General features: G+C 39.3%; 1 protein-coding gene across 2 annotated transcripts in view; it reads right to left on the bottom strand.

The window, feature by feature from the left end:
* Positions 1-444: 444 nt before the first annotated feature.
* LOC145344991 (syntaxin-7-like) overlaps positions 445-22888 on the bottom strand; it is a 46916-nt gene continuing 24472 nt past the window's right edge. For both annotated transcript variants that reach the window (XM_080192430.1, XM_080192429.1), the window contains exons 6-10: positions 11556-11599; positions 10183-10276; positions 7350-7422; positions 3947-4029; positions 445-1774 (exon numbers count right to left, since the gene is read on the bottom strand). In XM_080192430.1, the coding sequence (XP_080048556.1) occupies positions 1679-1774; positions 3947-4029; positions 7350-7422; positions 10183-10276; positions 11556-11599 (390 nt within the window). In that variant the 3' untranslated portion in view covers positions 445-1678. The remainder of the gene's footprint in view (positions 1775-3946; positions 4030-7349; positions 7423-10182; positions 10277-11555; positions 11600-22888) is intronic.

The following is a 22888-nucleotide window of genomic DNA, read 5'->3' as shown; positions in this document are numbered from 1 at the left end:
TATGACGTTAATCACCCCGCAAATTACCTTTAATCAAAGCAGGATTTCAATACCTACTGGAAATTACAATGCCAAGAAACTCAGCTAAAACAGCATCCTGAACAACTTGCATTTGAAGTCAATGAAGGTTGTTCCCAGGCTTTTCACATTGCTATAGAAGATACCAAATGTTATTAGATGTCTGGTTACAAAATAAAGTTTAACAGCAGATATATTCTGGGACAGATAGCCTGAATCTGTTTGAGGTGGTAGCCCATTTTTTGGTCGGTACACTTGATGGTAGTCAAGATTTTTCAGAACCATGATACTGACAATAAAATGCCTCTCCCTAGCACTGCTTACTTACTACAAGATCCCAATTTTTTTTACAGTAACTTGTCACTCATTAGAAGGCTTTATATACGCTAGCAAACACCACGATAAAAGACTGCGATCCAATTTCTGTTAAAGACGATTACCAGCATTTATTAGTCATGTATATATATTTAAAACAGAATATTTCCAAACACAACCTTAATATTACAGCAATAATGAGAAAAACTGGGAACTGTGTTTCAGCAACATGCTTTCTGTCATACTATAAAAACCAGGTAAGGTGATCTTTACTATGAGTGCAAACAACTTCAATAAGCAGTACACAGCTGAATTTATTGATTAGCTTGCATTTAGTAACATTTGTCTTTCTTCCTCCCTCACAATGTTCTTTGCTGTGTAACTATGAGTATGAGAATGAGTATAAACAAACTTTAATTGGTGGTTTACATAAAACTTCACAAATAACATTTGTAACTGACAAAATATACCAATTAGTACATTGTCTACAGTTGCTTGACAGACATGATGACACAATGATATTGACAAATAGTCAAATAGTTTATTTAAGCAGCATATTTACCTTCTGTTATACGGTTCTGAATAATTTTAATCCAAATCTGAAAAACCATATGGAAGCATACAATCTCAAAATGGCACAACTTGTATTAAAATGCATAATACAGCCCCTAGGAATATAAACATAGTCCATTCCGTATTGTTCATATAGATTACATACAATACAAAGGGATGTATCTGGTACAAAGTCAGACTAGTTCCATTCAGTGCAAATATTGCAAACACCAGATAATTGCAAGTTAACTTTAAGAAGTCTTCTATACCATTAATATGACTAAGTGCATTGTTACTTTTGAAGTGATTATTAAGGGCAGGCACAAAACCAAAGCTGTCAACAAATTAACAAAATAGAAAAGGTTAAACTGGCACCATTTTAAATCAAAACTGAATAATCAATTTCGGCACTGGCCCAGACACATTTCTTCTAAATGGAATGCCTTTTGCCTGAAAATTAGGTTAAACTTAAATAAATCTACAACAATCGGCAGAGCTTGAAAATTAGGATGTGGCAATCTGGCACGGAAAATAAATTCAAAGACATGCTGTTCCAAGCATTAAGAGACTTAACATTGTATATTGTTAAAAGTGACACTTTGTGAAGCATGGCATTTTAAATTATAAATTATATATTTTGATTATATCGCTAGAAAGCCACTTTGGATATGTTTAACTTTCTAAATTATTTGTCTGAATAAAGGATTAGCCTTCAGTAAAATACCTCTGATTCTACTGATGTTTAACATTATGCCAGCATTTGAGTGCAATATCTATGCTAGAACTTCAGAATTCATTTTCTCACAGCAACCCAGATAATGATTCCCACTATCACAGCTAAGACTACCAATACTATGGCTAAGATGCACATCTTCTTACGAGATTTCCGCTGTGGAAATAAAAAGTAAATCTAATTATTTCAAAATATAATGAAGACAAATAAAAATACCAATCTAAATCTATCAATAGGTAGATCTCAAATATGACAGAAAGACAGCACTCTACAGCTAACTTCACATGACAATTAAATAACTATCAAAATTTAATAATTCTGAAATTAATTAGAATTTACATTCATATAGTACCTAAAAAGTATTATAATAGCCAGAGGCATTTCATAGGCACATTATAAAGTAAAATATGACACCAAGCAACATAAGATACATCACGTCACCAAAAATTGATGTGGGTTTTAAGAAGCATCTTAAAGGAGAAAAAGGGAGGCAAAGATAGTGAGGTTTAAAATGTCAATATTCATGAGGGAGGTGCTGGATGATTGGAGGCTGGCCCATGTTGTTCTGTTGTTTAAAAAAGGTTCCAAAAGAAATCCGAGAAAATACGGCCAGTAAGTTTGACGTCGGTGGTTGGCAAGTTATTGGAAGGTGTGATAAGGGATCGGACCTACAAATATTTGGACAGACAGGGAGAGTCAACATGGCTTTGTGCGTGGTAGGTCATGTTTGACCAATCTATTAGAGTTTTTCAAGGAGGTCACCAGGAAAGTGGATGAAGGGAAGGTGGTGGATGTTGTCTACCTGTATTTCAGCAAAGCCTTTGACAAGGTCCCTCATGGGGGGTTAGTTAGGAAGGTTCAGTCGCTAGGTATAGATGGGGAGGTTGTAAACTGGATTAGACACTGGCTGAATGGGAGAAGCCAGAGAGTGGTTGTGGAGGATTGCTTCTCTGAGTGGAAACCTGTGACTAGTGGAGTGCTGCAGGGATCAGTGTTGGGTCCATTGTTGTTTGTCATTTATATCAATGATCTGGATGATCATGTGGTAAATTGGATCAGCAAATTTGCTGATGATACAAAGATTGGAGGTGTAGTGGACAGTGAGGAAGGTTTTTAAAGCTTGCAGAGGGACTTGGACCAACTAGAAAAATGGGCTGATAAATGGCAAATGGAATTTAACGTAGACAAGTGTGAGGTATTGCACTTTGGAAGGACAAACCAAAGTAGAACGTACAAGCTATATGGTAGGACTCTGAAGAGTGCAGCTAAACAGAGGGATCTGGGATAAAGGTGCAGAATTCCCAAAAGTGACGCAACAGGTGGATAGGGTCATAAAGAGTGCTTTTGGTACATTGGCCTTTATAAATCGGAGTATCAAGTATAAAAGTTGGAGTGTTATGGTGAGGTTACATAAGGCATTGGTGAGGCTGAATTTAGAGTATTGTGTACAGTTTTGGTCACCTAGTCACAGGAAGGATGTAAATAAGGTTGAAAGAGTGCAGAGAAGGTTCACAAGGATGTTGCCAGAACTTGAGAAGCTGAGTTATAGAGAGAGATTGAATAGGTTAGGACTTTATTCCCTGGAGCGTAGAAGAATGAGGGGAGATTTGATAGAGGTGTATAAGATTTTGATGGGTAAAAATAGAGTGAATGCAAGCAGGCTTTTTCCACTGAGGCTAGGGGAGGAAAAAAACCCGAGGGCATGGGTTAAGGGTGAAAGGAGAAAAGTTTAAAGGGAATATTAGGGGGGACTTCTTCACGCACAGAATGGTGGGAGTGTGGAATGAGCTGCCGGATAAAGTGGTAAATGCAGGGTCACTTTTAACATTTAAGAAAAGCTTGGGCGGGTTCATGGATGAGAGGGGTGTGGAGGGATATGGTTCAAGTGCAGGTCAGTGGGATTAGGCAAAAAATGGTTTGGCACAGACAAGAAGGGCCAAAAGGCCTGTGTCTGAGCTGTAATTTTCTATGGTTCTATGGTCTGGGAAGGAACTGCACAGCTTAGGTCCTAGGTAATGAAGTCATGGTCACCATCAGTTAAGCAATTAAAATTGGTGATGCAGAAGCGGCCAGAATTAGAGGAATAGAGATATCTCAGAGGATTGTGGCACTGAAGGAGATTACAAAAGTAGAAAGGTGGTCATACACAGATTTGAAAATAAAGATGAGAATTTTAAAATCCAGACGCTGCTTGTCCAGCGGCCAAATGTGAGGGAGTGAGCACAGGGTAAGAACAATGAGAATGAAAACCAAACATGTATTCATAATTTCAAATATCCAATTGACCTTGCAATTCAGCCACTAAATTTTCCAAAAGATGCACCATACCTGGTAATCAGCAGCTCTGCTAAGTTGTTGGTTTGCTTGCTGAACATGTACTTCAGCAGTTTCCACATTGGCTTCTATGCTATCTGCAGAAATATGTTGGAACATTGATATTATCACTCTCGAACAAAATGAAGTTTTCATATGTACAGAAAGATCTAAACTACATTAATACAGTGCATTTCATATCCTCTGGACATCAAAGTTCTTGATAGGGAAGTTAGAAGCCGACTGAACTTTTCTTCAATTTGTTTTGTTTATTTGATTTGTTGATATGATTAAGATTACAGTTTCAGATGAGTCAAGTGTGCTAACCATAAACATTCATCGAGACAATTTAGAGGACAGTCTGAAACAGAGAGAATTACTTTTTTTGGATTATTTCTGTGCACAACCCCTCTAAAAAAACCGAGAATAAAATGAGCAGCTAAATTAACAAAGTTAACTAGACATCAGACAGATCAGGGTGAAAATTTTGCCCCAATTTAAATTTTGCAAATTATTAAGTATCAACCATGTACACTCCAGGACAAAAGACAATAAAACAACACATTTCGTGCTTAAACCAATCAAGACAACAGCGACTTCAACTTGAATATAATTTGCATTAGGGTTTGTGTTGTTCCTTCCCAAAAAAAGGACCGACCAGGAATAATTGATGAATGGATGAAGGGAAGTGCTAAATGAATTTAATGTGAAGGTCACTAAATGCATTGTTAACTTAAACTGATTGACTACAGACTGCAGAAGCTGTGCATCACCAATTTTACTCATTACTGTAGAACAACAAAAACAGACATTCACAAAATCAATTCATTGTAGGGATCATCAACCCAAAATAATAAAGCCTCTGTAGTGCTGTTAATTCAACACTTACTGGTGTTAACAACCCTATGAAGGGCTAAATCCCAGGATTTCCCCTCTGTTCCCTTGACATCAATTATTTTCTTTAACCAACAGGATCAAGTTTGAATTTAGTCTTTTAGCCACTTATGTTCTTGTTTTTGCCAAAAAAGCTCTGGATATGTACGTTAAGCGCTGCTGCTGTACCCTGCTCCAGGAATACTGTTTCAATGAACATAGTTTAAGAAACCCTATATGTGGACTTTGAAAGCTGAAGTTACTCAGCTGATTTCAGCAACTTGCTGCACAACAGCAAGAATTTAGCTTCCTGTCCTGAGATAAATCCAGTGACTGCATTATGACTATTACTTAATACACAACAGCTACAACTAAAGCATTAATTCCTGACAATTTACATTCAGCTCACAGGAACATAAGTGATGCATTAAATCTTTTTTGCAAAAGATCGAGGTTTGAGAATCACTGTCTAGTAAATGGTGATAATGGGATCTTGGTTGGCCGCATTGTACTTGGCTAGCGAACCTACCAAATACACATAGAATAACAACAGATTTCCCTCAGAATTAAAATAGTCTGAGCACATAATTCAAGAGTCTTCCCTGGAAAGAGAAACTTCAGTTGAGCCCCAGTGAAACTCTGGGAAATAAGTTATTGTCAATCAATAAGAGCCAATGGATATTAACATTTTATGAGGCCTTTGAACTTGCAATAGGTCCAAATTCCAATTGCATTGGAAGAAACTGATACCAGATAATGTTTGAAGTAAAGCTAACTAGAACTACAACAATTGAGGTAGACCCTTATGGAAAGTAACACAATCTTAAACCTTGAATATATATCTTTGAGGGGCACGGTGGTATAGTGGCTAACATTGCGGCCTAACAGGGCCAGGGACCAGAGTTCATTTCTGACCTCGGGTCACTGCCTGTCTGGAGTTTGCACATTCTCCCCGTGTCTGCATGGGTTTACTCTGGGTGCTCCAGTTTCCTCCCACAGTCCAAAGATATAGGGGTTAGATTGATTGGCCATGCTAAATTGACCCTAGCATCAGGGAATTAGCAGGGTAAATATGTGGGGTTACAGAAATAGGGTCTGGATGTGATTGTGGTCAGTGCAGACTCAATGGGCCAAATGGCCTCCTTTTGCACAGCAGTGATTCTATGATTCTATATGGATGAAATTTCTTAAAAGGAGAGTGTCCTTAAGTTAATTTGGCCTTCCTCCAATGTGATGGATACATTTTAGAATATGCATATTGAATAAATGAAGAATTTAAACTTGTGTGGTCTGGTTGTCTGCAAGTTAATGTCTTTAGATCAATTTTTTCAGTAATGAAATTTCACTTTTACATTCATTCTACCCAAACTGCCTTGAATACCTCCCAATTCATGTCCTCCTCCTTTCTTTCAATTCCACATGCACAAACATTAAATGGAACATCATGCTACATATTGAATCATGCAATATTGCAGTGAATATAGGGAGTTAAACTATAGTAATCAGAGCCATCCTATTTCATCGGACTATCCTAGGATTTTTGCTCAAATATGTGATTCTACAATGCAAATACAGTGCAATACTCATGCATAATAGAGACAAAAATCACAAGGATACATCAAGCAAAAATTGGTGTTTCAGAAGTTGCATTAAGAATCATCTATCTGTATATTAAATACCTTACTAAGGATGCATACTTCCTGTTGTCATCATAACTTTGTCAAATTTACCAGTGTAATTTGCAATGCTAACATTTCTCATTTAATTTTACTAGGTTATTTGTCACAATGTGATTGCAGTTTCTAGCCATAAGTTTTAGTTTATTTATTAGTGTCCCATGTAGGCTTACATTAACACTGCAATGAAGTTACTGTGAAAATCCCGTAGTCACCACATACCACACTGAGGGAGAATTTAGCATGGCCTATGCACCAATGCACCTAACCAGTATGTCTTTCGGACTGTGGGAGGAAACCAGAGCACCCAGAAGAAATCTATGTAGACACAGGGAGAATATGCAGACGCCGCACAGTGACCCAAGCCTGGAATCAAATCTAGGTGCCTGGTGCGGAGACATAGCAGTGCTAACCATTGTGCCACCATGCCATAAATGACAATACGGCCAGTTTCTTCAGCCTCTGTCAACTCAATATATTTATATTTAAAATAAATCTCTTTTTCATCATTAACCATATAAAATTGCCCAGTCATGTATCTATCTCTATTTCTAAGATCCAAAAGAACCCGTAACCTTATTAAGGCAAGTCAAAAACTTTGTCCGAATAACCAACGGAAACTTGGGTTACAATTAAGTCAAGTAATTTCCACAACAGAAACAAAATCTACAACTTCTGAAAGAGTGTACACCACACCACAATTTCTCATTTGATTAGCTTCTGGAAAGCCTAAAAATTATCAACTCATCTCAAAATGTCCGATAGAAGATACTATCATCGGCAGTTTTAAAATTGCAGTATCTGACCCTCATCCCAAAGCTGTATAACAGAGCAGAGATATAGACACTACTGGAACACAAGATGCTTACCAACCAGGTCTCCTTGTTCATGAATCATCATTCCCAAGTCTTTAAATATTTCATTAATGTCCAGGATATCAGACTGAAATGAACAACAGAAACTTTTTTTTTTAAACAAGTTGAAACAAATATAAAGAAACATTCCAATCAAACAGTCATTTGTCCCAACAAAGTTAGTTGTGTAAAGGTTTCCTTGGTCTAACTGGGGAATTTTTGATTAAGAAGTTCTTCTCCCTCCTCATCATTTATAGTTACATTTCATATCAGCTGGATATTGGGCATTTTTTGATTTTGTTGCATAACAATAAAGTAATGCACTAACTGCATAAAGAAGTGCACTTTCCTTTTAAGATTTACTATGCTTGAGTTTGAACTTCTTTCAGGAATTTAAGATTCCTAGACAAAAATTAATATAACGTGTTTTGAATTTAGTATGCCTCAGACTGTAGGTATTACATGCTTTCAGTATATTCACCATGCCAGCTAAAGTGAATGTTGGAGTATCGAACATATGACTTTTTCCAAGGGTTGATACTCATCACCCTATGGTCAAGTGTCATTTTTGCAACTCTTATGCATTATGCATAAAACCTTAAATATTTTCTGAAAGAAATCTATTAACCTATAAATCTTGTAATTTTAAAATGTAACTTCAAAACTAAGTTACTATCATAGGTCAGATGATAGACAGGATCCTTCTTCCCATAGAATACTGACTGTAACTCATTTGGAATATCAAGCAATTGCAGCCTATTTGGTAATAGGTTGAAGTATATTTAACACCATTATTTGATTTATTCCCCCAATGGAGGAATAAGAAAAAGAATAATCATACATGATACGCAGGCCTATGGAGCTGAATGGAACTTTCCCACTCTGGAATTTATGCTCGATCAAGACTGTTAGGGATTTAGAATGTATTTACATGACCAAAGACGAGGAGATTTGGATCAGGCTTTTTCATCTCTATTTATTCTGGAAGGAGAGTGAAAAATCAAAGAGAATAAGGCTTACATTTACATCCCCAGGCTGAATTGCAGTACATTTGGGAGACTGGAACAACTAGCAATGATAACTGTGCTGATGCAGGATACTCTGAATATTTTAACAAACAAACATTAAATTCGTATTTCTTACCTTGATGCAAGATCACACTGTATCTAAAACTATTAGTAATGAATATGACAATCACAGCCTCAAGGTCAAAGATTTCTACCTCAATGATAGCCGAAACAAATTTGGAAGACTTTCATATATATTGGGACAAACACGTATCAGAAAGGCACAGAATTTCTTCAGTGATTCCCAGTTAGCTTTCTAAAAATGTACTAGAAGCAATAAGGGGGCAGGTCATTATTATATTTAAATGGGTAAGTCAGATTTAATTAACATCTTAATGGTATGTAAAAATGTATCTAATACTAATCATAATAAGATCAAAACAAACACAGTGTTTGAAACATCAAACAGCTAAAAGATTCTAGATTTAGGTAAAATTGATGTAAATGGAATGAGACAGGCACTCTCAGAGTGAAGTAAACTAATTGTTAAAAGGTAAAATGGCAGAATCAGTGAGCGATGTTTAAAAAAATGATTTAACATGATGCAGCCCCAGTTTATGCTCCTGAAGAGAAAAAGATCCACAGTAAAAGGTGTATTCTTCAGAACTGGACCAACCGGATGCTCTATTAACCAAAATTTCAAGACTAGCCTAGTAACAGGTGGTGCCTGTCTTAAACCTGCATACTGGCTCTCCCTTCAGAGATCAGGCAGTGGTTGCAATCACTGTGATAGTTTTAGCATTCACAGTGGCTTGAGCTGGCTTGCTGGCTAGTTTGCAGTGGGTCAGTCTCATACCTGGCAACTTTAGGAGCCAGAAAAGATGTGTGAGAATTTTAAAGAGCAGCTGCTGAGCGTGCAGCAAGATCCCAGCAGCAGGTAGGAGAGGAAGCAGGAGACAGGCTAGGTTGTGTGGGGGAGAATAAAGTTCAGGGCTGGGAATTTGACCCTTCCCATGTTGGAATGAGAGACACATTCAAACTGGGTTCAATCAGATTGCTGCTGACATTTTATCATAATCAAAATAAACTTCGTCAGTTTATTGGTGACAATTAGTTGCCATGACACTAGCTTATAAGGACATGTGTGCGTCAGTTACAAAATCCACCCACATTCTCTTTATAACAACTTCCAATTTCATCACAAAACTTAACTGATTTTTCAGCGTTTCTGAACACTGTCAGGTCATCACGGAATGGCTAACAAGCTTCAGGTAAGATGCTACTAGTCTTCCTGATACCTGGACTCTTGAGGGTTAAGCTAAAATGAGGAAACAAATAGAGTTGTATTTCCTGGGATTTTTGAGGTTATATAGGTGGTTTGATCCAAGCTTTCAAGAAATTAAGGGGAACGGAAGAAGCAGACACAAATTATTTCTGCTGGTTGGGGAATGTAGGACCGGGGGCATAGTCTAAAAAATGAACCAAACCTTTCAGGAGTGAAAGTAGGAAACACCTTTTCATGGAATGGGACAAAAGTTTGAAGTTTAACTTCTGCAAATAGCAGTTGAAGCGAGATTAAGTGAGAACTTTAAAACTGAAATTAATAGTTTTTCTTAGCCAAAGAAATGATCAGTATATACAGCTCAGTGGCAGATCAGTCATAATATTATAGTGAAACAGGTTCAGGGGACTAAATGGTTTATGCCTGTTCCTGTGTTCCACCATTTAGCCAATGTCCCAGGATCAATGGAAATTCATGCCTGAAGGTGTGAAGAAAGAGTACAGAACATTATGAAATGTGTAGCTTTGATATAAATTGTTAGGTAACAAAGGATATATACCTCCAGCTGTTTAATAGCAGACTCACGCTCTTTGATGAGCTCCAAATCATCGATTGTAATTCCATCCTCAAACTGATCTTGAAACTGCTGCTGTCTACATAACATTGAAACCAATTGTTAGTGCAGAGACCATTACTTAATTTTAATGTCAAAGCATTTCAGTTTTATAAATATGAAATATATGTCCTCTCATTTCCATTCAAGTCCCTTGTACTTAGAAGTCATTCAATACTGGCTTTTCTAACAAACATTTTTGTAACATATGAAAATGAGTTTAGGATCAAAATATACTTTTCCTTCAGCTGGTGATTTGATGAACGTTGTTAAATTGATGGTAAATGGTCTTTCAATTCATTGGCAATGGTATATTTATTTTTTGCAAGTCTTACTTTTGAACTACATTTTAGCTTGTTTATCAATGCACAATTCTCCAGGTATTAAAATACTGAGATGATCTCACAATTCTCAGCTTCTAAAATAAGTGAGTAGAATGTTCAATGTTGATCAAACTCAAACAAGTATTGAATGTTACCTGAATCAATGGTAGCCCTCTTGTTGAAACAGAAGATTGACGGTTTGAATCTCATTCCAGGTTGAGAGCACACAACAGCAAGTCAGTACTTCACTGCAATATTGAGGAAGTGCTGCACTCGGTTGCTGCCTTTCAGGTAAGGCACTCAAAAAGGCGAACACTTCTGCTTCAGTGAGTAGACATAAAAGATCCTATGACACCATTCAAAGAAAAATAGAGAATTTTCCTGGTTTGCAGACCAATATTCCTCACTTGGCCCACTCCAACAATTTCCTGATTATTCATCTCATTTACTTTTGGTGGGATTGTTTTGTACATAACTCGGCAGTAGGATTGCCTATCGACAAAACATGATAGCACATCCACCAGTGGCTGGTATGGAAATTACACAGGGCACCTGGGCAAGGACAAAGTGTGTAAAGAACGGATGTCATTGAAGGATTTACCAAACCTGCTAGGAGATGGCATGCAGATTGATCTGCTACAGATAAATATAATTCCCACGCTTCAGAAGGAATGTTACACCTCTTTGCCATTCCTTTGCAATCTTGCTGTACACAAATTAACTGCTGTATTTACCTACAAAAATAATTGTCCTTCAAAAAGGAATACCTTGGTTGTGAAGTACTTGTGAAGCTGAGGAAATATTAAATTGCTATGAATAAAGAAAGTTCTTTTTGACATGGAATACAAAGGATGCATATGCTGCAGAATCAACAGTGAGCCAAGTGATAAAACGACAAGTGTACATTTACTGCTCCGCTTGGATGTAGTGACTTATAGATTTGAATCTTTTTTCCCCTGGGGAGCAGGCATTTAGCATACAATCTATTCTCCTTACTTTTCAATTGTCACGAGGTCTTCAGTTTTTTCTTTATCACTTGTCTACGAAAGAATAAAAAAAAGAGCTAAGTAAAAGGATGAAAGAATAATTGCATAATCCCTTCAAACTGCATAATCTTTGGGTTAGGATAAATCTATAAACAGATCATATATCAGTTCAGTTAAAATGGTCCCACATAATAATCTATTCTTTCTTTTGCACAAATGATTTATTGTGCAATTTAAGCATTTTGCTTTTTCAACTTTTTAACATTTACTTTTTTCCCTCCTATATTATAAATGCATGTAAACTGTTCTGTAATGAGCTTTGACCCTTGTGACACTCCATTAGGGACAGCCTCACAGCTTGAAAATGCCCCATTTATCCCTACTCTCAGCTTTCTGTCCATTAACTAATGCTCTATCCATGCTGATTATTACTGTGAAATCCATGAGCCTTACCTTGTGTATTAAATGTTTGTGATTCCCTATCAAAGACTTTTGGAAATCCAAATAGATCACATGTACAGATTCCCTTACATCTACCCCACTAGTCACATCCTCAAAAAACCTGTCAGGATTTCCCGTTATTGCCACCTTGGCAGTGTCAGCCTGGCCCCCAGCACTGACCAAGGGGCAAAGTGCCAATATCAGGGGGCACTGTAGCACAGTCCAAGCATATGGTAGTGCCAAGGGGGTGGAACCTAATTTGGACAGGGCCAGGCTTTCTCGGGAGAAATTAGTGAGGGTGGGGGGAAGGGGTTTCTGCTGCCGCTCTGCAGAGGGATCCATGACAGAGGGAGGGTGGCCAGTGATCAGAGCTGAATGTGGGAGATTCATTTTGAAACTCCTGCTGAAAAAAAAAGTGGGATTTACTCCAGTTTTTTATGCAAATTTGACACTTAAAAATTTTTGGGAGAATCGTCCCCTTATCTCTACAATAGTGATTAGACTAAATTCAGTTATCTTTATTACTATCTACTAGCTTACCTATCTTCATGAATTTATTTTTCTTTACTACTACCTTACTCTCTAATGCACTATTATTAAATTTCCTGTTACACTTGGCTCATTTTTCCCCACATCAATATTTTCCTCCCATCACAGCTTTTATCTTTGGATTTTTACTTTTCCTTTGACCCAAACTCTCCACACTTTGTCTTAGCCTAAAGCCATTTTTCCCTATTCTGACCACATTTTCTGGTGCACTCATGTTTGTACAATCGGTCTCCTTCTGTCATTATCTGGTTATGATTATTATGTTGTTACTCTGTCCTACTGCCTTTAACTTTCCAAATCTCCCCTCATGTGAACCCTTCCCCAACTACTTAGTTTAAAGCCCTCTCTATAGTCCTAATTATATGATGTCACAACATCAAGACTACAGTAATTTAACTGTCAAGAATTGATTCCATTGGCTCCACCAGTAATGAGTTGCACCATCTGAAAGGACATCTGCAATTCACATGCATCATAGGACTGGCACAGTCAGCAGCAGGCAAGATTACCCAAGCAAGAAACTGCTTTTTTGATTTGGCCTGGCTCCCATCAGTTGCTCACAGATATATGAAACAACTCACTGAATGCAGTATCTCCAAATTTGCAGATGACACTAAGCTGGATAGCAGTGTGTGCTGCGAGGATGCAGGGTGACTTGGACAAGCTGGCTGAGTGGGCAAATACAACATGATGCGGATAAATGAGAGGTTATTCACTTTGGTGGCAAAAACAGGAAGGAAGGTTATTATCGGAATATTGGCAGCTTATGGAAAGGGAAATGCAACGTGACCTGGTTGTCATGGTGGAACAGTTGCTGAAGGTTGGCATGCAGGTACAGCAGGTGAGGCAGAAAGCTAACGGCACACTGGCCTTCATAGCAAGAGGTTTTGGGTATAACGATTCTTGCTGCAGTTATGCAGCGTCTTGGTGAGGCCATACCTTGTGTACAGTTTTGGTCTCCTAGTCTGTGGAAGGACATTCTTGCTACTGAGGAAGTCCAGTGATGGTTCACCAGACTGATTCCTGGAATGGCAGGACTAACATCTGAAGACAGACTCGATCGACTGGGCTTGTATTCACTGGAATTAAGAAGAATGAGAGGGGATCTCACAGAAACATATAAAATCCTGATGGAACTGGATAGGCTAGATGCGTGAAAAATGTTCCTGTTATTGGGGAAGTGCAGAATTAAGGGTCACAGTTTAAGAATAACGAATAAGCCATTTAAAATTGAGATGAGGAATAACTTCTTCATTCAGAGCTGTGAACCTGTGGAATTCTCTACCACAGATAGCTGTTGGGGCCAGTTCATTAGATATGTTCAAGAGTGAGCTGGACATGGCCCTTGTGGCTAAAGGGATCAAGGGGTATGGAGAGAAAGTGGGAGTAGGATACTTAAAGTGCACGATCAACCATAATCATGTTGAATAGTGGGCAGGCTCAAAGGGCAGAATGGCCTACTCCTGCACCTATTTTCTATGTTTCTAAGCATAGAATCATTTCAGCACAGAAGATATTTCAGCTCACTGTGTCCATGCTTGCTCTCCCAAGAAGCAATTCACAGTCACAATCTGTCTTCTCCCTATATAGCTTCACAATCCACATTTTCAGATATTTAGAAAATTCTGAAAGTGTCAAAATATTTTCACCACATTGGCTGGTGCTGCCATAAGGAACAAAAAAGGATTTTCCAACCTAATCACATTTTGCACCACTTCACCCATAGACTTGATGATTATGGATACAAGGGGAATTTCTAGACACCTTTTAAATAAAGATTTCTGCCTCCATTATCGTTTTAAGCAGCGAGTTCTAGACCCTTACCACTAACTGGGTGAAAAATAATTTTCCTCATCTCTCTCTAATCCTTCTACCAATCACTTTAAATCCATGCCCCTGGTCATTAACTTCTCTGCTAATGGAAAGAGGTCCTTCCCATCTACTCTTGTCCAGGTCCCTCACAACCTGTCACATCTCAAATTAAATCTCCCCTCAGTCTCCTCTGTTCAAGAAAAATAACCCCAGCCTATCCAATCTTCCCTCATGGTTGCAATTTATGAGTCCTGGCAACATCCTCGTAAGTCTCCTATGTAATCTCTCGAGTGCAATTACATTCTTTCTGTAATGAAGTGACATAGTACTCAAATTGTGGCCTTTGTATAGTGTTTTGCATAGCTTCAGCATAAACCTCCTGCTCTTGTATTCTATGCCTCAGCTAACAAAGGAAGAATTCTATTCTCTGTCTTTACCATCTTATCGACCTGGCCACAGATCTGTGGATATGCACTCAAAAGTCTTTCACCTCCTCTACAACTCTCAGCATCCTCTAATCTGTGCATCCTTTTGTCTTGCTTGAGTCCCCAAATGCATCATCTCATACTTCTCTAGGTTGAATTTCATTTGCCACTCTTCTGTCCTCCTGAAAATCCACTTGTATCTCCTGCAGTCTACAGCTATCTCCCCATCAACCTCGCAGCCAAAATTTGTGTTGTTTGCAAACTTCTTGATCATGTTCTATACATTCATGTCCATATTATTAATATATACCACAAGAAGCAGGGTACCTAGTACTGGGCCCTGGAGAACCTTAATGAAAATAACCTTCCCAATCACAAAACACACATTAACCATTAACTTTTGTTTCTTGCCATTGAGCCAGTTTTGTATTTTTTTTATTGAAACCAGTCAGCCATTTGGGACCTTGTCAAAATCTTGCTTCAAATCTGTACAAAAAACCTCAGCTGCCTACTCTCATCAATTCTACTCATCGCTTCCTGAAAAAATTCAATCAAGTTAGTCAGACATGATCTTTTCTTAACAAATCCTTGACTGCCTTTGATTGCTCTGTGCATTTCTAATTGATAGTTTATCTAATCTCTCAGAATTGATTCCAATAATTTGCCTACAGCCAAGGTTACACTGATGTGTAATTATTCAATATTCTCGCTCTATTATTTAACAACGTTAGCAGTCCTCCAATCCTCTGGCACCACACATGCATCCAGTGAGGATTGGAAAAATAATGGGTCAGACCTGTTATTATTTTTTCTCTGGCTTTTTTAACAACCTGGGATATATTACTTCCTCTCTTCCTATGTTTATCACATCCAATATTTCAGATGCCTCATCCTTAATTTCTGTTAGGCATATTTCATCTTATTTCCTGACTTTCCACAGTGATCTGACAGTTTGTGAAGGTCATCACACTGCTATGCTTCTCAAAATTACCAAGTGAGATTTCCACTCCTCACTTATACCTCACACCAGTTTACTACTACTTCAATCCCTAATTATCTCCTCCATAGAATGGGGAATGGGCCAAATGTGCTACCCTTTTCCACTCAGTCCTAGCAGGCTTATGACAGAAAAATATCACAATGATGGCTCAAAGTGATACTTTTTAATACTGCTAATTTTGGTGAGGTACTAGTTGTGTATGTCAATTTTGGGTTTTAGGTATCGCCGCACGGAAATGAGATAAGGGTCAAGGTAGGCAAATTGAGTTTTAAAACAGCATGGTGGGAATGAGGCCTGCACCTTCACTTTTGTTCATTCTTTTATTGATCCTTTAGACAAAATGGGGGTAATTTCTGAACCTTCCACCAGTTTGGGTCCTCTTGTGCATTAGGTACAAACTTTTAATGTACACAACATAGCCATGATGTGATGCAAGCTGTTAAGCCATTCTGGTCCCATTTAATGTCCATGTGCAATGCAGCTAGATTATATAGTGAGGCCCTTTGAAAAAGTTAAGTTACATCTATAAACACCTGGCCCAGATTACAGATGGAATGATGCAGCACACAAATCTGCATGCAAATGTGCCACATCTATTCTCAGGTTTTGCAGATAATTGCATAATGCTGAGTTCAGTAGGCAGCTTCTGCCACACATGATGCCTTGTTCTCTTGTAAGAGGCATGCCCTAGAGGAGCAAACAAAGCACCTACTTCTATTCGACACTCACATCAAGCCTTAGCAATTCCACTTCAATGGCTTTTAACAAATAAGTCCAATGCTACATCGTTCATTATTTCCCAAGCTTATGTTCCTGTCTTCACACTGTGCTAGCCAGTGGGTTTTCCCCAGTCAGTTTTCTCTTAAACCGCACAGCCTCTAACAGATTTTGTTGTTCCCCACCCCACTCCCCTAGTAAATTTTCCCCAAAGTTGTTGATGTGAATTCTGTCATCAACCCATCCAGTAAGATTCTAGGATCAGACCCAATATAGACAATGAGCTTGATGAAACTATTCAAATTAGTTTGGCCTCAGATATCCAGAAGAGAGATGAGTCCTCCTTTGTGACTAGACCTAAAAGTTTACACCAATTAGTTCAGGACTCAAACAGAAGAGAATGTTGAGTTCTTCAGCTGAGTTTTCATCTTCTTTCAATTTGGTTGTGAAATTTGCTGATAATGCAAAGGTAGGTATAGTTTATTTAAGGAAACACATAAATGTGTTAGAAGCAGTTCAGAGAAGGTTTACTAGACTAATACCAGGAATGGGCGGGTTGTCTTGCAAAGAGAGGTTGGACAGGATAGGTTTGTATTCTCTAGAGGTTAGAAGAGTAAGTAACAAATTGATTGGAATCTTTAAGATCCTGAGGAGTATTGACAGGATGGATGTGGACAGGATATTTGCTTGTTGTAAAATCTACAACTAAGAGGTTGCTATTTAAAAATATCGGGTGGGATTTTGCATGCAACCTACCGCGTGTTCCATGGTGGCAGAGGTGACCTGCCATTGGCTGGCAGCAGAATCTTTTGGTCTTGCTACTGTCAATTGGGTTTCCCATTGAATGCACTCCTCGTCGCTGTAAAACCTACAGCAGGAGTGCACCGTTGGTGAGGTGAGAAGATCCTGCCAGTGTGAACAGCTGGGTAATTCAGGCCGAGAGGTGGCTCGCTTAAGGCAGAGACGAGGAGAAATTGGAGTAGTGTACACGATTGGTCTCCTTAAATAAGGAGGTATGTAAATGCATTAGCAGTTCAGAGAAGGTTTACTTGATTAATACCTGGAATGGGCAGGTTGTTTTGTAAGGAAAGATTGGACAGGCTAGGCATGAATCCATTGAGTTTAGGGCATAAGAACATAAGAAATGGGAGCAGGAGTAGGCCATCTAGCCCTTCGAGCCTGCCCCACCATTCAATAAGATCATGGCTGATCTGAAGTGGCTCAGTTCCACTTATCCGCCTGTCCCCCATAACCCTTAATTCCCTTATCGATCAGAAATCTATCTACCCGTGACTTAAACATATTCAATGAGGTAGCCTCCACCACTTCAATGGGCAGAGAATTCCAGAGATTCACCACCCTCTGAGAGAAGAAGTTCCTCCTCAACTCTGTTCTAAATTGACCCCCCCCCTCACCTTATTTTGAGGCTGTGCCCTCTAGTTCTGGCTTCCTTTCTAAGTGGAAAGAATCTCTCTACCTCTATCCTATCTAGCCCCTTCATTATCTTGTAAGTCTCTCTAAGATCCCCCCCCTCAGCTTCTAAACTCCAATGAGTACAGGTCCAATCTATTCAATCTCTCCTCATAAGCTAACCCCCTCAGCTCCGGTATCAGCCTGGTGAACCTTCTCTGTACTCCCTCCAAGGCCAATATATCCTTTCGCAAATAAGGGGACCAAAACTGCACACAGTACTCCAGTTGCGGCCTAACCAGAGAGATGCTGAAGGGTATTGGCAGTGTGAGCGTGCAGTGGATGTTTCATCTTGTGCAAGAATTTAGAATTGGGGGTCACCATTTAAGAGTCACTCATTTAAATCAGAGATTAGATTTTTTCTCTCAGAGGATCATGAAACTCTCTTTCTCAAAAGGCAGTGGAAGCAGAGTCTTTGAATATTTTAAGGTAGAGCTAATCAGATTCAAGATTAACAAGATTCCTGATTAACAAATACAAAAGATTATCAAGGGGTAGGCAAGAATATGCAGCTGCAGTTACAATCAGATCAATCATGGATGATTTTCTTTACTATTCATTCGTGGAACATGGATGTCATTGGCTGGCTAGCATTTATTGCCCATCCCTAGTTGCCCTTGGACAGCAATTGAGAGTCACATTGCTATGGCTATATAGGCTAAAACAGGTAAGGGCAGCAGATTTCCTACCCCTAAAGGACATTAGTGAACCAGATGGGTTTTTCCGACAATCAGCAATGATTTCATCGTTATCAGTAGAGGTTTTTCTTCATGAACAAGGTCTACAGGCAAATGGAACGGAGCATTATTATTGTAAACAAAACAGAAATACCCAACTGCCTCAGAGGAGTTATTAAGATTTTCCACTTTGACTCTTGGTGTTGTTCTTAATACAGTCTTTAGCACCCAACAGAAAACTGCACGCTCCCTAGCAGGAGGTGAGAAAGCCCATTATCTAAATGCTTGAGGGACATGATCAGTTAATTATCAGTACATTATGAATTAAATCATTAAGCTACGAATAACAACTTGCCTCCACAACAATTATGGGGCTTGCTTCAGAATACTCTGACCGTTCCAATACTGGTTGATGAACCAATGTTTTACTTGCAAGTTTCCATATTAGCCCCACTTCACAGATGTGCAATCCGCTCTCCAGTGCGAGACAACAGCTGCCAAAGATCCACTACATAACATGCCTCAATAACTCAGATCAATTAGTACATGAAAATGACAAGCAGCAACCATCATGCCCACTATGCCAAGACAAAGATAAACCAAAGACACTACTGACTAAGCTCAACCCCACAGTCTTCCAAAAGATGCAATGAAAACATCAGTAAGTCAAGGAACCTCACATTTCCTCCATCTTTTCAAGGCAATCAAGTAACTAACAATTGGAACTATCACTTTCTTTCAAGAACTTGTCCTTTCTAAAAAGACTGGAAATTCATACCTAATGTATATTTCAGTGTTTTATTTCAGAGGTAAATACTCTGAAAATTAATAATTTTCAGCAGGTAACTGAATTCTGTCTACAAATTCTGCCCTCACTGTCCATTTTAAATAACTTACCTGGTATGATTTTCAGATCAAATAAAAGGAAAAAAATCAAAGAAAAGCAAATATTTTAAAATCACTCTTCATTGGAAAAACAATCATAACCTCTCCGATGTACCCAGTAAAAACATATTGCATACAAAGATTAGATTCTTCACTCAGTGGTCGGGGTGTGGAATAGACTGCTGGCTGTGATAGTGGAGTCAGACATTAGGAACTTTCACATGGTTCTTGGATAGGCACATGGAGCACACCAGAATTATAGAGAGTGGGACAGCTTGATCTTGGGATTGGACATAGCTTGGCACAACTTTGAGGGCCGAAGGGCCTGTACTGTACTGTTCTATGTTTACCCTTTAATTTTTGGGGAGTGCACAGGTAATTTATTTAAGTATGCGGTCGCTTTAAGTTTTTCTGCGTGGTTGTGCACACACTAAATTATTGGGGCCGACTTGCGCATTATGACTTGCAGGTTGCTGCACATCCTACAGGGAACACTGATCCCCTCTAAGCTAATTTCTTCAAATAGCCCAAACTCCTGAAGTCCATCTCCATAAATAGACCCTTTGACACCACTTCAGCTGATATCCTCTACCTCTTCTCCAAAAGTTTGCATTCTTTTTGTATGGCCACCAAGATTTACAGATGAAGCAGATTCTAGCAATTTGCGAAAATACATTTTGAAGTACAAACATTAATACTGACTGACAGACAAGATGGAAAGTAATTATTTTTGTATACAATACGTTTTTATTGGGTGACTTGGACTGAGACAAAAAAAATTCTCTTCAAAAACAATAAATTCAAATACCCACTTATATTGTCACAATAGAAACATTTCCAAGAATTAGTTTCAATTACAAGCCTAGTCATCTTGTGGAATCCATTGCATCAGTCAGAAATTCCAGCACCACAGCTAAGCTACACATATAAGACACTGCTGGTTATTATTCATTGTGGTTGGAACGTTTCTAGTAGTTCAAAAGGTCTGGTTGAAAGCAACTTGTAGTCCTATTGGGCATTTAATAAAGAAACAAAATCCACTACTCAGGTTATCCTAAATTTAGTTGGAGGAAACCACATCTCATCCAAGACTGGATGTCTGACAAGTAGCCCAACATTCAAGATAACAGAAGGGCCAAGGCTGGTTGTGGAGAAATAAGGCTAGGTGGTTTCAGTGTATGTGTGAAAATAGATCCCATACTCAGCAAATGATGCTATCAAGCAGCACCACGCAAATGTGGAAGAGGTTTGGCGAAAGATGTCTTCAAGAGTAGAACTTTGGAGAATTCCAAAGGTAACAAAGCCTTTGCTGGATATAGTCTGGATGCAATAGGTGAGAGTGGAACTAAATAAGGATAGTCCCATTGAACAGGCCAACAGAAGGGAGACCTTAGGCGAGGATGGCGTGATGAACCATGTCAAAGGCCAAAGAAAAGTTGAAAAAGGTGAGCAGGAAAAAAAGCATCATAGTCAAATAGAATGCCATATGCAACTCTGTTAGGGCTGTTTTGGGGCTTTGATAAAGAGCAAAAACATGATTGGAGAGATTAAAACAGAGTTGTGAGAAGGACAGGCATGAATATGGGAGATGGTTACACATTCAACAACCTCGGACCAGAAATGGGAATTGGAGATGGATGAGTAGCAATGTTTCCTCTAATGTTTTTTGTCGTGTATGGGTGATTTATTTAAATACACTAACTTTTTTTTGTGTGTCCATGCATTCAGGATAGTATAAAGCAGAAACTTTTGAGTTGCTGTATAGCTTACAGTGAACACCGGTAAACAGTTTGTAAGGGCCAAGTCAAGAACAAGTTTTGTTGAAGCAGGAAAGCTAATAACGGTAGTATGGAGAGATGTGAGGACTGTATAGAAGTACAAGAAACAATTCCCAAAGCCAGGTAGCCTGGCTTCCAGGTTATAAATTGCTTCAAGACAGCAGGAAGCAAGATCTACTGAACTCAGTAGGGATGAAAAGGAAGAGGTCAGAACTAAAGAGCATTCAGGAGGTGGTCAGGGGAGAGATTTGGCTTGGTGGGGAAGAGAAGAGTAAAATAAGCCATCAATTTTATTAGAGGCCAGTGAAAAAAAACGAAATGACAGTAGCATTTTACATTATTTCCAAATAATACTGTGCCAGGAATTGGCGCAGAGCTGTACAATTTATTCAAATTAAAATCAAAATCTAATTAGTAGGCTTGGGAGGAAGTCCCTGGATCCGCTAGCCTTTCTTCCTTCCCGCCTCCCGCCCCAAACCCCCACGAAGAGCATTTCAATGCAGCAGGGTTTACAATAGCTCCCCACTATTAGAGAGCTGGCAGCCCAACCCTGCTGGAGTATAAGGGGGAGTGTGGCACTGATGCCCCTCACAGGAGGTCAGGGCTAAGGGGGATGCCGCCAGGCACTGCCAACTTGGCAGTGCCAGCCTGACCACCTGGCACTGCCCAAGAGGTAAAGTGACAATGCACAGGGGCATCAGGCAGTGCCAAAGGATCAAGGCTAAAGGGGTGGGGCGATCAGTTGGAGTGGGGGTCCTGCTGCCACTCTGCAGTTGGGGCTGACCCAGACACTTCTGGGGTGGGAGGGTGGCAGCGATTGGATCATTGGTGGGGGGGGGGGGGGGGGGATCCGTGTGCCAGCATTGTCGGGTCTACTAATGATTGAACTGGTCAACGAGCAGGAAGCCGACAGTGCAGGGTACTGCGCATGTGTTGATCTTGGTGCTGACACATCGGCACATACCCAGTGGCTCACTCAGCGCTATGCTGCCAGTCTCTCCAGTGGGATTTGACCGTGCCCACTGATTTTTTGCAAGATTTACGCTAGTGAACCCTGCAGTGCACAGAGTGTGGGAGACTCATTTTGAAAACCCCGCTGAGAAAAAAAAGACAGTGGGATTTATTCCAGTTATGTGAATTCAACACTTAGAATTTTTTTGGGAGAATCTCACCCTTGGAAACTCAAAGCATCAGAGGGATCTTGGAGTGCTTGTCCATAGAACCCTGAAGCCAGCAGGACAGGTTAATAGGGTAGTTATGAAGTCACATTTGCCTTTACTAGTGGTGGCACAGATTACCAGGTTAAAGTCCAACAAGTTTATTTGGAATCACAAGCTTTCAGAGCGCTGCTCCTTCATGGAGAGGTGGGTTCACAAACACGGTATATATAAGCAAAGACACAATGCAAGATAATTACAGACTGGAATGTGAAGAATGGTTGGAATGCAAACAATGGTTGGAGTCTTTACAGGTACAGACAGTGTAAGTGGAGAGAGGGATAATCACATTTTAAAGAGCTGTGAATTGTCTCAAGCCAGGACAGTTAGTAGGATTTTGCAAGCTCAGGCCAAACAATAGGGGTTACATGT

This window comes from Carcharhinus amblyrhynchos, chromosome 7 (assembly GCF_965287045.1).
Source record: "Carcharhinus amblyrhynchos chromosome 7, sCarAmb.v2.hapA, whole genome shotgun sequence".
NCBI classification, from domain to species: Eukaryota; Metazoa; Chordata; class Chondrichthyes; order Carcharhiniformes; family Carcharhinidae; genus Carcharhinus; species Carcharhinus amblyrhynchos.
Note: the sequence above shows the minus strand (reverse complement) of the source record. Positions and strands in the feature narration are given on the sequence as shown.